Here is a 14,500-nt window from a genome sequence, read left to right as displayed (position 1 = left end):
AATGGGAGTTTCTGAGAGTGATTGCAATCTAGACTGTCAGTGAAAATTATCTTTAATAATGTAAATGTTATTTGCTCTCTTTCTGAACAATGAAAGATTAGTAGCAATATTTATATCACATTATATTAAATGTGAATTTAACATTGAAAGTTAAAGTCAGTCGTATTAAAAATATGTTATGGCATGAAACCTATATCTGTTACTTAAGTAAACAGACAGGGTTTTATAATAAATTGGAGTAAAGGCTGATGAAATATATACATTTACACACGCACACATACATTACATACATTTATCTATATATCTAAATAAAAATAGGCTCCGTATATATGACCTAAAGTAACTAGTAACTAACTACTTGAGTAGATTTTTTTATCCGATACTCTTTTACTCTTACTCAAGTAACTATTCAAGACTAGTACTTTTACTTGAGTAAATATTTCTAGAATTACTTTTACTTTTACTTGAGTAAAGTTTTTGGGTACTCTACCCACCTCTGGACACATGCAAAAACATCGGTTTTTTTACTGGTCAATTTTGAGATTTTGGCCTGTTTGTCTTCAGTAACATGTCTTCTTTCAGACTTGTGGTGAAAAAAAAAAAAGTCCAAAATACACATATAGGTCTTTATTTTTCTACACCTTTAGTCTATTTGCGTCTGTAGATTCCTAATAAATTCAGTTGGCGTTCTAAATCACCATGGTGCTCCGCGATTGCTGTCTGCCCCTGCAAAGCTCTCTCTCCCTCCCTTCACAGAAGTTATTGACAAAACGTCATTTGATGACACCCAGAAACATTCTCAAAAAAATCATACATAATTATTTAATGCATGATTAAATAGCAAAATAAATAACTAATACTAAAACAACACTGGACTAATTAAGCTATTCTAAACTGTTTTATAGGATCCACATATTTTACATGTTAAATTAAAGCTACCTTTTTGAACAAGTAGCTTTCTAACAAAGTATGGATATATGATATTTTTAAATCAATATGCTCAAGATTAATTAGCCTTGACATAAGTAGATTTTGTTTATTCATCAATGCAAATTTACTGCAACTGCTGCTATGCAAATTGAATGGGATGTGGATAATAAACAAAAACATTATGAAATTATATTAAATTTATATTAGTTATATTAATTAATTAATTGTGTATTTATTTCTATGAATTATTAATGTTATTCTGCATTTATATAAATAAGGCTATTATATATATATATTATATAAGGCTATTATAAATAAATTATATTATTATTATTTGTGAGTTGTACACTATTCATACATTGGATTATTTTATTTATTACAGTTTTTCTTTCACTTTTGTAAAGTGAAAAGTTAATACAAATTGTATTTGATTTTTTTTTTTATTTAGAGCAGTGAATAACTGCTATTAAAATATAATAGGGTATCACTGTTTATTACTGATTTTAAAGGTTACTGAACTCTTGAAATGATTTGGATATACAGTTCAAACAACACAAGATTGGCCTCTCTGTATTAATCGTGGCCCCTCTTGTGCCCCCCAGTTGAAAAAATCCTAGAATCGCCCCTGTGTCTGCCAGATATGACATCTCCACACATTGTAGCCTATAAGATCTTCATCTCTCTGCAGCCTGCTGCAAGTGTTTCAACAAAATGACCACTCTTTTTCATCAACAGTTCTCTCACCTTTTGTTTTTGTTTCATGCTCCTTTCTATCTTTATCTCATCAGTTTCTCAGCTCTCATTCATGGCACTTTCTGCGTTGCAATTTAAGTTTTCTTACAGTTAATTTACGCCACCTAGTGGTGATGATAGCTTGGTACATGAAGGCCTTGTTTACACAGCAAAAAAAAAAAAGTGTATATATGTGTGTGTGTGTGTGTGTGTGTGTGTTTTATCTTTATATCTGGCTCTTTTATCTGAAAGGCAAAACAAACACTTGAAATCAGATTTTACAAACTAGATCAAAACCAGATTCATAAGTGGGTTTAAATAAAAAAAATTATATATTCATTTTTAATGTTTTAATGTTTTCTTTTCTTTTAATCACCTGCAAAATGACTGACAGACAGATAGTTATAAAGATCTGATCAATTTTGTTGTGTGCTTTTTTTGTCACATTATTGTAAATATTATTATTATTTAAATATTACTATTTAGGTTTCATTTTTTGTTATTTTTATTTCAGTTTTGGTTTTAGTGCATCAATTTAAACTTATTTTGGTTAGTTACTAGGCAACTATTATTAACAATGTAATTTAATTTAATTATTTTACATTTGAATTCACCTGCAAAACTACTGATTTAAGTAAAATCTTCACAGTTATATATTCACATTATTAATGTTATTTTCTCTCTTTTTTTATTCTGTTTGCAGGTGCTGTGCATGATTACTGCTCCGGTGACCATGATCCTGTCCTCTCAGCAGGACGCCTCATTTGCATTCGCCTCTCTGGCCATCATCTTCTCTGTCTACATCACGCTCGTGGTGCTCTTTGTGCCCAAGGTACAAGCACTTAAATAATCCCCAGCTTCGTATCACTTCCACATTCATGCTGTTTTGTCTTTATGCAGACACAGAATTCTCATTTTGTCTGATTTCGGTTCTTTCCCTTGGCTCAGTTTCATTTTTGTTACTGCATAAGAGTGTTAAGTTTACATTTCGATCTCATCGAGAATGTGTTTCCTCAAAACAGAAAAAAAATTTCAGAGAACACTTTCTTTTTTAAACTTTTGATTTTTTTTTACTCAGCACTGGCAGATGCTTGATTCTGATTGGTCAATCACAATATTATGTGGTCAATTTTTCTTTATATGAATTTGTTTTTATAATGCCTGTTGAACTATAAATATCATGTGAAACATTTCTACTAGTTTTTCCTGTATTACTCTGTGGCAGTGTGAAGAGTTATTATAATTTGTATTAAATTATGAAATGTAAATATTGAATTAGCTTTTTTTATTTTCACTTTTAATTTTAGTTTATTTTTTAGTTATTGTATTATTTTATATTTTCAGTTTTTAATTCATTTTCTTTGTAAGTTTTTATTAATTTAGTTATGTGCTTTTGAAGTTTTTTTAATCTTTGTTTTTAATATTACTATTTAATTGTAAATTACTCTTATGCCATTTTTATTTTATGCTTGCTTTGTGGTTTCTTCTCACATAATGAAATAATAAATCAGTATTTCATGTCCATTTATTTATTTATGTTAATAAACCTGATAATGTACAAAAAAAGAGGTTTATCACTGAATAAACTCTTCGGAGTGATTTATTTTGCGACTGCCTGGCTGTAAATGATCCCTTACTGATTACCTGTCCTCTCCTGCACAACATCTCACATATGAACTATTGATTTCATAAATTCAGTGAGGCGCCTCATAGATCTTAACGCTCGTTTCTGCAGATACGGCGTTTGATCACTCGTGGCGAGTGGCAGTCGGAGCAGCAGGACACGCTGAAAACCGGCTCGTCCAACAACAACGATGAGGAGAAGTCAAGACAGCTGGAGCGCGAGAACAGGGAACTCCAGAAGATCATTCAAGAGGCACGTGCTCCTTCTCTCTCCCTCCATCCATCACTTCCTCTTCTCCTCATGTTCTCGCAGCTCGTGTCTTAACTTACACCATAATAGATTAACAAATTACTGCGCAAAGTGGGATCCCAGAAGGGTAGAATGAATTTCTGAAATTATATCGTACTCGATTTTGTCTTTGACCTTGTGAGTTGCAGAGGTGTCAAGTAACGAAGTACAAATACTTCGTTACTGTACTTAAGTAGAAATTTGGGGTATCTATACTTTACTTGAGTAATTATTTTTCAGCCGACTTTTTACTTCTACTCCTTACATTTTCACGCAAGTATCTGTACTTTCTACTCCTTACATTTTAAAAATAGCTTCGTTACTGGTATTTCATTTCGCCTTGTTTTCATTCCGGCTTGTCATCACTCAAAAAAAAAAAAAAAAAAAAAACCTATCCAGATAAATCGCGCAATCCGGATGTAGTGAATTTGATTGTGGTTGGATGAGAAGTATAAACAGATACCATCCCGACACCCTATTGGTTTGTATGCGATCCATCGCACCTGCACATGACACAAATTACATCACCCTCCAGCAAGGGCATAGACAGTTTTTGGTTCGTTTATCATAAAATGTATTTCTTAAAAGTAGGGTTGGGTATGGAACCGGTATCCGATCGCCTCAGAGTCAGTCGGCTTAAATATCATATGAAACCGGCGTCAGACCGGTCTCCTCCCCGTCTTTCAGCGCGCTCTTCAATCCGCAGACCGCGGCGGAGCAGCACGAGCTCAAACAAAGACAGAGGACATAAGGTGTGTGTTTATCAATAGATTGTTAGAATCTGTATCAGTGAAGTTATTTGTCATAAATACAGTTTACAAAAGGTCACGAAGAAGCTGTCGCTTTCTCATCTACTGTAAAGTTTTCGCTTGTCACAGCCGTTTCCTCCAGTGAAAATCTAGCCCTTAACACATGACCGAACAAATACTTTAATTACACTTATTTAAATATACTTATACTAAATATTAATTTAATCATACGTACTTTATACATACACTAACTACTGTACAAAAGTCTTAGGCACGTTAGTATTTTCACTTAAAAGAATGGTGTTCGGCTGTTTATATATTTTGCTGTAGTGTGTCGGTAGAAAATATCAGTTTACATTTCCAAACATTCATTTTGCCGTTGTCAAACTGCTTGTGCATTCAAAATCGCACTAGATTATTATTAAAATTAATGGCAAACTGATATTTACTATGGACACACTAAAGCAAAAGATTTAAATAACTGGCTTAAAACCCTTTTTTGGGGTGAAAATACTAATGTGCCTAAGACTTTTGCACATTACTGTACTTTACAAACGACATTGTTGCTACTTTATAAAGAATGAGCATACAGTCATTCACAGAACTGATTTAAGACAGTGACAGACAGCACTCATCTTAACTAAATATCAGAGTGAGTGACAGATATACAGTAGAATTATGTGTGGTTTTATATTAAATAATGACCCAGATTGTGAAATACATTTATTAGCCTTAGATTAAGGGAAGCACAACTTGGGAAGTGAGAGCATCCAAGGTGAAAGCTATGGATTTATTTAAAATATTTGGAATGTTCTTTTAAGTTATCCATAGTTCTTTTTTTAAAGTATAGGTTCAGGCACCATTTAGGCGCCTGTACTGTTTTAAAAGTATCGAAAAGGCACTGGACCCTATTTAAAAGTTATTATTTCTCACTGGCTCATTTACCAAATGGGTGCTTTATCTTCGTTCTCCACAAATAAAGCTACTGTTGGTAGTTCGGTAGTGAGACGTTTTAATAAATTATCGTTTGCGATTGACAATGTTGTGATATCTAGGCTATACCAACTTTGTAACTTAACATAGCATACGTATGTACCGAATACAGGAAGCTGTCAATCAAGAAGGTATCGGGATTATGAGTTAATTTTCCTTTTTAGGTATTGATTAATCACTTGGATTAATCATTAATTTTGACAGCACTATAATGCTTATTGTAAATAGACAACGTTACAAGAGTAATTGTTACTAAGCCTGCACCAATGTTCTTGTCCATTGCCCTCGCAGATTCCTGCAGCTAAGCTTGGATGTACATTTACATTCCATTAAAGGTTATTGATGACATGCCTCTAAAGTTTGACTTTTTGCACCATAACAATACTTATTGGCAACTAGTCATCATATCTCTAGTCCTTTAATGTATTTGCATTGTACTAAAATGCGTTCATTTTCAATGGGCATATATGTTGTTGAAACATGTAGCCTAGTGCATCCCAAATTTTTCAACATGAACATTTAATATAACATTATATTCATTATGGCCTTTAGAAAAATGTTTTTTTTTTTTAGGAGGTGGGGTAGTTCACAATAGGCCCCTGTGGTGCGGCCTAAGCTTTTGTTCTTAATGGCATTTGTTCCCTTACATTACTTTTACTTTTATACTTTAAGTAGTTTTTTAAACCAGTACTTTTACACTTTTACTTGAGTAAAAAGCGTGAGTTGATACTTCAACTTCTACAAAAGTCTTTTTAAGACCTAGTATCTATACTTCTACTTGAGTAATGAAAGCCAATACTTTTGACACCACTGGTGAGTTGTTCATTCAGTAAGGCCAGGATATGCTTTATGTAAGAGGAACTGTAAGGGACCAAAGAGTCAAAGCAAAGAAGGCAGAGAAAGTTTCCCAGGGAAAAGTAAAAAAAAAAAAAAAAAAAAAAAAAAATCACCCAAATATATTCTAAATACCGTATTTTTCGGACTATAAGTCGCACCTGAGTATAAGTCACATCAGTCCAAAAATAAGTCATGATGAGGAAAAAAACATATATATAAGTCGCACTGGACTTTAAGTAGCATTTATTTAGAACCAAGAACCAAGAGAAAACATTACCGTCTACAGCCGCCAGAGGGCGCTCTATGTTTTCAGTGTAGACTACAGGAGCACTGAGCAGCTTAGAGCGCCCTCTGGCGGCTGGAGACGGTAATGTTTTTTCTTGGTCCATTTCCCTTGGTTCATGTCAGATTAATTTTGATAAATAAGTCGCACCTGACTATAAGTCGCAGGACCAGCCAAACTATGAAAAAAAGTGTGACTTATAGTCCGGAAAATACGGTACATATATATATATATATATATATATATATATATATATATATATATATATATAAACACACACCCACACCAACAGTCCTAAAAAACATGCAAAAGAAAAGAACCTACAGTTCATTAATCCTTTAATACTGGTGAACAGAACTAAATAGTGGTGAAAAGCAGTGATCCAGTCCTTTCATGCGAGAGGACCCCATGTCAATACCTCTGAAACCTCCACCACTGCTTCCTCTGTCAACACAGACCACATCAAGGAAGCACACAGAAAACAAGATCAACAAAAGTGTCCAGTACAACATATACTAGAATGTATTTGAATGACAAATAAACCGAGTCTGATTCTTTATGTGTACTGTAATCTCAGATCAGTTTGAAGTATTACGTCAACTGCAACATATGAATCACAAAACAACGTATAAGATAAAGATAAATGTTGATGTATGGGGATGTGTGAAAGCACGTTACCACTCAAGAGATGTGTGGCCGCATCTTGGGCCATCACAGGAAATACACGTTAAAGGAAATGTTGAAAGAGTAGATAATTTACTCATTCTCATGTGGTTCCAAACTGTGTGACTGACTTTCTTCTGTTGAAAAACAATTGAGAAGTTAAGCAAAATTAATACTATTAATGTTAATGTTTTTGTATGCAGAAGGAAGAAAGAGTGACGGAGCTGCGGAATCAGCTCGCAGAACGTCAGGCCTTGCGTTCTCGCAGACGCCCGTCCGTCCAGAATCAGAACCAGAACCACAGCGTCCCGTCGTCTCAGGCTGAACCCCCCAGCTACTCCCCCGCAAAGGACAAACACTCCCTGCCTGCGTCCTTCTCCAATTCTTCCAACCTGTACCAAGGCGAGGGCAAACTGAGCCGAAACAACTGCCACAACAGCCGTCTACCCCTGCTGTACAAATGAGTACAAATCCAGGACGGTGGAATCTCAAGAAGGCAATGTAAAGTTGTGTTTGTAGTTTATGGACTTTAATTGAGTTTTTAATTCAGCTTTTCCTGACATTCACTTTTGATAATTCCCTATCTCTGTTATAAAAACACATTATTTTAAACTCTATTTATATGAGTCCATTCATATAAATTCAAAAGGTTTGGGTCAGTAAGTTTTTTTAATTGTCAAGGCTACATTTAATTGATTGGTAAATACAGTAGAAAGTAACATTGTGAAATATTATAACCATTTAAAACCGTTTTCTATTTTAATATGATTGATTTATTTTCAGCATCATGTTGCATATTCAGTAACAGAGACCAGTGATGTCAGGATATAACTCTGCAGTCCTTGTCCATTAATCAAACCTTCTTTAAAGGAATGTTCTGGATTCAGTACCAGCTGAATTGACAGCATGTGTGGTGTAAAGCTGAATAGCACAACAACAACAACAACAAAAAAAATTGACTTGTCCCTATTTTTCGAAACATTTACAGTGGAAGTTATTGGGGTCAGTTTTTGGAGAACTTAAAACCAGAAATGTCAAGCTTGTAATTATGCCACAGTTGTAAAATTCAATATAATTATACACCGAAAAGGTCAGTTAGCAATTTAAGACACTAAATCATGTAAACATGCATACTGCTTATATCATATGACTTGACTTTTGAAACAGTGAGTATTTAAGGTCAACATAAAATAAAAATTCGCCTTATCTGTGTCCTAAAATGCATGTTATTGCGAACAATTCATCGGTTTACATTGTGACCTCATTATGTTAAGTCAAAATGTAGAAAACTAGACCTTCTATTGAAAACGTCAGACTTTTCTGTGATCGCATATGCTGGACTTAGTCTAATCGATCAGAAACCACTACGTAGAACCGAGTACCACCCTGCATTTCTTCCGTTTCGCTAATACATTGCTCTCGGATGTAATTGACAATACGGAGGAAAAAAGATCAGTTGCTACATCTGTTTTATTGCAACTTGAAACAGTTTGGCCTCAAGTACTTCCATTGTAAATGTCTCATTGTAAGCTTTTTATATATACAAGCAAAAGAGGGACAAATGGGAATCAGGTTAGCTGATGAACATTTTCAGTTGAGCTTAACTTGTACTGAATCTGTAATATTCCTTTAGGAGCAAGGTCTAACTGCTGACTGAATGTTAGAGATTCTGGTTGAAGCAGGAGTGAAGACGAGCTGAGTTTCTTAAATCAGGTTTGTTCACTGCTATTATTGTGCCCATGCCCTTGACTTAAATTGGACTTCTTCAAGGGGAACTGACTGTTTTTGCAATTGGACCTCTGTAAATCCCTTCAGATTAAGCGTCTTTTAAACACTGGGACAGGAGTGTTAAGGAAGGATTGTGTGGGTGCTGGAGCCAGACGCGGTCAAACATTTCTTTGAATTATTTTGTTGAGTGACAGCGAAGGAAGAAGAGCACGTCTCCGTGCTTCGCTTAGCATTTGATGAGACTGTCACTTTAATGAGACAGACCTTGCTCTGTGCCAGCAGACGGTATCAGATGAATCGTTCTCTCTCTCTCATCCAGTTCACAAAGGAAATGAGACAAGGTTTTAGTTGCACCTGTGATTTACTTACTCCTAAAGGTGTTTGACCCGAGTCTGGTCGATACTCTATTTTCCTCGTATGCTTTCTCTCCTTTAATCCCTGCGGCCGTGTGCCAGGGTGCTTTAATGGCTGTTCTGTCCTTGTCTCACCCTCTCTGACTCCCTCTCTGACTGTTTTTACGACCGTAGTATTAGAAGTGAAGTGAAGTGAAATGGAAAAGAATGAAAGAAGAGTCTGTTTTAGTTTGGACTGTATTTGCATCCCTCTTATTAGCATACAGTCGCGATGCAAGATACTTTTGATTAGATCATAGCTAATGGCTTATTTGTTTGTCAAATCACCTGCGATGTTTGTGATTTGTGTGTTACGTCACAGTTTGAGTAAAAAAAAAAAAAAGACACGCACAGGCCTCTAAACAAGCTTCTGTAGCTTTTGCACTTTTGGGCCAAATCAAACAAAAACACATCTCACATCATACATCACATCTATCTCGAAATTTATAAAAAATTTTACCATATATTGATATTGAGTAATGTTATGCCTTTAATGAATAACAGTAGACAAATGAGTGCTCTTTACACTTGTATTCCTCCAGATTATACATTTCTTCCCCCAAATTCAAGACCATTACTTGGTCTGTGCAATATTTTTATTAATATATTTATTGTTTTTTTCAAGTTAAAGTGTTAAATTTTTTTTATGGTTAAAAAACTATAATTTTGTGCCTCTTTCAAGGAACAGTAAACAAATAGTCTTCACCGTAGTTTATATGTGTTGTAAGGATGATACCACTCTTTTTGTAAAATTTTTAAATGATATTTATTACCATTCTGTAACATTTAAAATGAAATGTTATGCTTGGAGACTTTCTTAATTATGTATCACCTCATAAACACTGTCATAGTGGCAGAAAATCGTAGAAACTATAACCATATCTAGATCTATAAAAATTTTATTGACTCTCTCCTCTTGCATTTTTACAAAAAAATATTATTAAGTGTAGTCAATGCTTAAACTTTTGTACCAGTGGACAATATCTATGTATATTTAGAATTATTGCAATATTAAAGTGGTTTAATATTTATTTAAATGAATTAAATTAAATTAAATTAAATTATATCCTATGGTAAGACAATCACGTAATACTTGTTTACACAATAATATAATATTTGGGGATTTTAACTTAAGTTGTGCATTGTTGCATGTTTCATTCTTGTATGAAAAGTACTCAAGTATAAACTAACTAACAAGTAGTGATTCTCAGTTGGTTACTGGACAGCTAGGCATGGTACAGAACATCATTTCCTTCTATATATCAGCATTCTAGTAATGTAGCTCAGGGTGTGACTATACTGTAACACTTGACACACGGTAGAGGTACAATCTGTGATTACTGAAACAGTGCCTTTTGAATGGATGGGAGAGGTTCTTTGTAAACATCTGAGTGGAGTCACTACTGACGTACACGGGAGGGTGGTTCTTATTCTGAGGCATTTATTTCTCTACTGACTCTGTGGTTGTAGCAGTAATGGATTTTCCTTCAATTTGTTTAACTGTCAGGTGTGTGCACTATACCACAAGGATTTTTGGCTTGTTTTTGATACTTCACAGCATATAAAAGTAATTAATGTAATTAATTCCCATGTAATTTTTCAACTGAAAAAAAAACTGTATGTGTGTTAAGTTTTAGAAAGTTTCTCTAATTATGCAAACTTTGTGGATGTCAACATTCAATAAACTCATTACTTTGCACTGAGAGTGCAGCCGGGATTGTTCATGATGCAGTTTAAGTCTTAAGATCTCAAGAAAAAACAATAAAACAGTGTCAAGACAAAATAATGAAAATGCTAAAATATTCGATGAAGATGTTTCGTACTTATATTCGTAATTTTAAGTACTATACATTTCATATGATTATATATATATATATATATATATATATATATATATATATATATATATATATGTGTGTGTGTGTGTGTGTGTGTGTGTGTGTGTGTGTGTTTGTGTGTGTGTGTTTGATTATATATATATATATATATATATTTACAAAATAAATGTTGTATTTATGAGAAACTGTATTTTACAAAATATTTTGTAAATATGTATTGTTTTTGTATTTATTTTTATTCTTTTTATTTTTGTTTCTCTCTCTCTCTCTCTCTCTCTCTCTCTCTCTCTCTCTATATATATATATATATATATATATATATACATATAAATATATAATATATACTGAATCTTACAAAAAATATGTGAATATATATGGTTCTTATATGTATTTTTATTAATTTTATTTATGTAAAGGTACAAAATAGAAGTACAAAATAATAATACAAAACATAATGTTTTGTATTTTATACATTCTTAAAAAAATAATTTTAACTCTGCATGTCTGTATGTTAAAAGATTTAGAAATGCATGCAATTTGTTCATAGAAGCTCATAAACACGGGGCACCTCATTTAAATGCTTTATCGTGCTGTTGAGTTTTTAGAATTTGCTATTCACTGGAAAAGTGTGATTATGTCGATCCCTTTAGTCTACTAAACCCTCAATCCGGTGAAATTTCACACAAGACTACACATTTTAGCTGTTAGCGCATCTAACCTGTTTAATTTTTGTTTTTAAAAAAATAGTTTCTGGTGATTCTGACAAAAATGTTGGAGTCTGTCCAGTTAGGGTTCTTTTAGATCAAAGCGGCCCTGGAATTCACAGTTACATTGTTGCACTAAATTGTGAGATCACCACCCTTCACAAATGTAACCAATGGAGTGATGCAATCCTGTTAATTCAGCACTCTATTTTTGTTTCGAATCACACCTGGGAGAAAGCAGTGTATGTTCACGAGAGAAACAAGCAGTGACCTCATTTCTGACAAATAAAAGGAAGTTAGACTTTAGGAAGATAAAGAACCACAGGTCATGTACAGGAATGCAGAAATCCCCCATTGTGTTCATATGACCTGTCACAAGCTGCTTCTTCTTTTTAATTTACGGTTAGGAATGAGACTAGTACATTACATTGAGACTTCGTGTTTATTCACCATCAAATGTCAGAATCACAGGATGAGTGTAAAACTCTTTCAGTACAATCATTTTCTAAATAATAGCAAATACAATCATTAATAAATAGATAAATAAGACATATAAAATAAAATACATTAAATACGCTCAAAAGTCATAAATAAATATATACCACAAAAAACATTGTTATTTTTAAAACATCTACATTCCTTATCATTTCTTCAACGAAATACGTAAGATGATAAACATCATATTAGCTTAAAATAAATATCCGAGTTGTAGTGCTCTTGGTATAGCGCTCATGCCTAAGTACATAGTATTCAGCACATAGCTCTCACTGCATCTGGTGTGTTTTAGAACTAAAATATTAGGACACCATGCAATAAGGACTCAGCATTAGACAAACTACTGTAAAGCAAACGCCCTGAGAACATACTTTGGAAGTTTTAACATAAAACACTTGTCTTCATACTGTGCCACACTACTCTTGTGGCTAATAAATCACAAAGCAAACACTCCAAAGAATGTTTTGGCATACTCTTCCTCGACGTTGGCCACGTAGGTGGTTTTGGTCGACAGCTTATCTCCCTCCATGAGCTTAAAGACGGCGCCGAGATAGATGGTGCTGTACGTGGTCCTGTCGTTCTCAAGTGATTGGCATATGGAGTGGGCCGAATTCTGCAGAGGCTTCCACTGTTCCACCGCATCTGTATAACGCCAGATGCTGTGGCTAAGGAACTTCTGAGAGCCATCATTTTCATTCTTTTCATTGCACAGTATGGCGTAGGACACTTGGCTGTACACAAAGTAAAGGCCGTCGGCGGGAATATGAATCTTGTTGTCGACCAGCTTGAGGCCGCCCTGTTCGAACGACTGATCCACGCCGCTGACCCACTTCAGAGAATCAGGCTCTAGGCTGCTGTCATGCTCACCTGCTAACAGAGAAGAGAAATGTGTGAGAATGTGACCACGAACTCATTCTAACTGTGTTTACTAAAAATCTAGGTCATAAACTAGTAGAAATGGGCCTGTTTCCAATCTGGGTGTTTGAGTTAATGATCCCAGTCTTTATCTTTGGTGGAACATGCGATTAAGTAATCAGGAAGTTTTCTGGAGTCTCCCCACATCTTGCCACCCACCGAAAGCCAAATATATCACTGTATTTGAATGACGGTTTATTACACTAGGAAATCTACATTAGCTAATGTTTAATGAACCATTCAGGCTTGTTGCAAGTGGGAGGCCATTGAGCAGCTCTGCGCCAATAAATGCTTTTCTTGAATCTGAGATTTTTGACAATCTGATAAGATGAACTTGGCTGAGAATACTAAACTCAGTCTCTTGAAATGACCTGCAATGAATATGAACCTGGTGCACAGAGAAAAGTCAAAGGCACAGATTGAGACTCACCACGTAAATGAATGGCAGCTTTTGTTCTCTCAGCGATCTGCTTTAGTATTTTTCCTTGCTCTGTGGAAAAGAGGATTGGAGTCAGTTTCAGATACCCATAAAATAATTTTTTAAGCATGTATTTTACTTAAGGCACTCATGGCAATTCATAACTGTTTTACATTGTGGTGAATTGGTGGCTAATTTGTATAAATTGGTGCAATTTCAATTATTTATTTTTTTTACATCTGCTTACTATCTACCCCTAGGTTTTGGGTTTAGGAGTAGACCTGCATGCTTTTTTTTTTGTTTTCAAAAAAAATATATATATTTTTTTTTACAGTCTACAAAATAACCACCTCGTAACACAGTTGCGTTTTCTCATGCGATTCAGAATCAGCTTTGAAAAGGGCTAACAGAGTCTTGAAAGCTGGGAATGTTTTTTACCTGTTGGTGTGCTGATCTCTTTTTCTGGTAAGAAGTTCCCTCTTTGGTTCTGTTTCTATAAAAAAAGACATTGAAAATGTTGTTTATCAAAGGCGCATTTCAAATGAATTCACACTGTTATGTACTTGAATAATATTATCATCCCACACTAAAGTTTCAGTCTTACCGTCACATGCCAGGCGAAGAAAACAGCTGCCACGGCACAGAGGGTGACAAAAGCGATAGCAGCGACCGTCTCCCATATCCAGCTGCGGGAGGACTTCACTGGTGAAGGTGCCACCATTGTCTTATAAACTCCCCCTGCGCCGGCTTCCATATCTAATAACGTTGTTTCGTATTTCACCATGCTGTTAGTTCTCCGAGATGTGTTCCTTTTTGTGAGAGCTTTTGAACTGAAGTTGTCTACTCTCCATACAGTGTGCTTGGATATATATAATAAGATAGGGGAAACTCCGGTGATGTCAGTATGCAAC

The 14,500-nt window shown here is 34.6% G+C and overlaps 2 protein-coding genes across 4 annotated transcripts in view; one reads left to right on the top strand and one right to left on the bottom strand.

The window, feature by feature from the left end:
- The window catches only part of LOC128029546 (gamma-aminobutyric acid type B receptor subunit 1-like), a 54,581-nt gene extending 43,657 nt beyond the window's left edge, over positions 1-10,924 (top strand). The window contains exons 22-25 of one of the 2 annotated variants that reach the window (XM_052617390.1): positions 2,366-2,494; positions 3,398-3,538; positions 7,303-7,600; positions 8,733-10,924. In XM_052617390.1, coding sequence (XP_052473350.1) covers positions 2,366-2,494; positions 3,398-3,538; positions 7,303-7,563 — 531 coding nt within the window. In that variant the 3' untranslated portion in view covers positions 7,564-7,600; positions 8,733-10,924. Of the gene's footprint in view, positions 1-2,365; positions 2,495-3,397; positions 3,539-7,302 lie in introns of both variants that reach the window. The other variant, XM_052617389.1, reaches the window with a different exon arrangement.
- A 1,448-nt stretch (positions 10,925-12,372) lies between these two features.
- Positions 12,373-14,500, bottom strand: LOC128028603 (tumor necrosis factor). 2 transcript variants are annotated; one of them, XM_052615867.1, is made up of 4 exons: positions 14,194-14,500; positions 14,028-14,082; positions 13,602-13,661; positions 12,373-13,126 (listed from the first exon to the last, which is right to left on the bottom strand). In XM_052615867.1, the coding sequence occupies exons 1-4, from the start codon at positions 14,371-14,373 to the stop codon at positions 12,693-12,695; spliced, it is 729 nt and encodes a 242-aa protein (XP_052471827.1). In that variant the 5' UTR covers positions 14,374-14,500; the 3' UTR covers positions 12,373-12,692. The 2 variants fall into 2 exon arrangements, with proteins under 2 accessions (XP_052471827.1, XP_052471829.1); XM_052615869.1 differs by having other exon boundaries at positions 12,373-13,123; positions 14,194-14,499.

Source organism: Carassius gibelio, chromosome A15 (assembly GCF_023724105.1).
Source record: "Carassius gibelio isolate Cgi1373 ecotype wild population from Czech Republic chromosome A15, carGib1.2-hapl.c, whole genome shotgun sequence".
In the NCBI taxonomy this organism is placed as follows: Eukaryota; Metazoa; Chordata; class Actinopteri; order Cypriniformes; family Cyprinidae; genus Carassius; species Carassius gibelio.
Note: the sequence above shows the minus strand (reverse complement) of the source record. Positions and strands in the feature narration are given on the sequence as shown.

Bases quoted from the DNA above. Each gene is read 5' to 3' on its own strand.
- LOC128028603 (XM_052615867.1), bottom strand. From the start codon at position 14,373: ATGGTGAAATACGAAACAACGTTATTAGATATGGAAGCCGGCGCAGGG. The intron at 13,662-14,027 runs GTAAAAAACATT...TCTTTTCCACAG, and splicing joins AGAGATCAGCACACCAACAG to AGCAAGGAAAAATACTAAAG. The intron at 13,127-13,601 runs GTGAGTCTCAAT...CTTCTCTGTTAG, and splicing joins AGCTGCCATTCATTTACGTG to CAGGTGAGCATGACAGCAGC.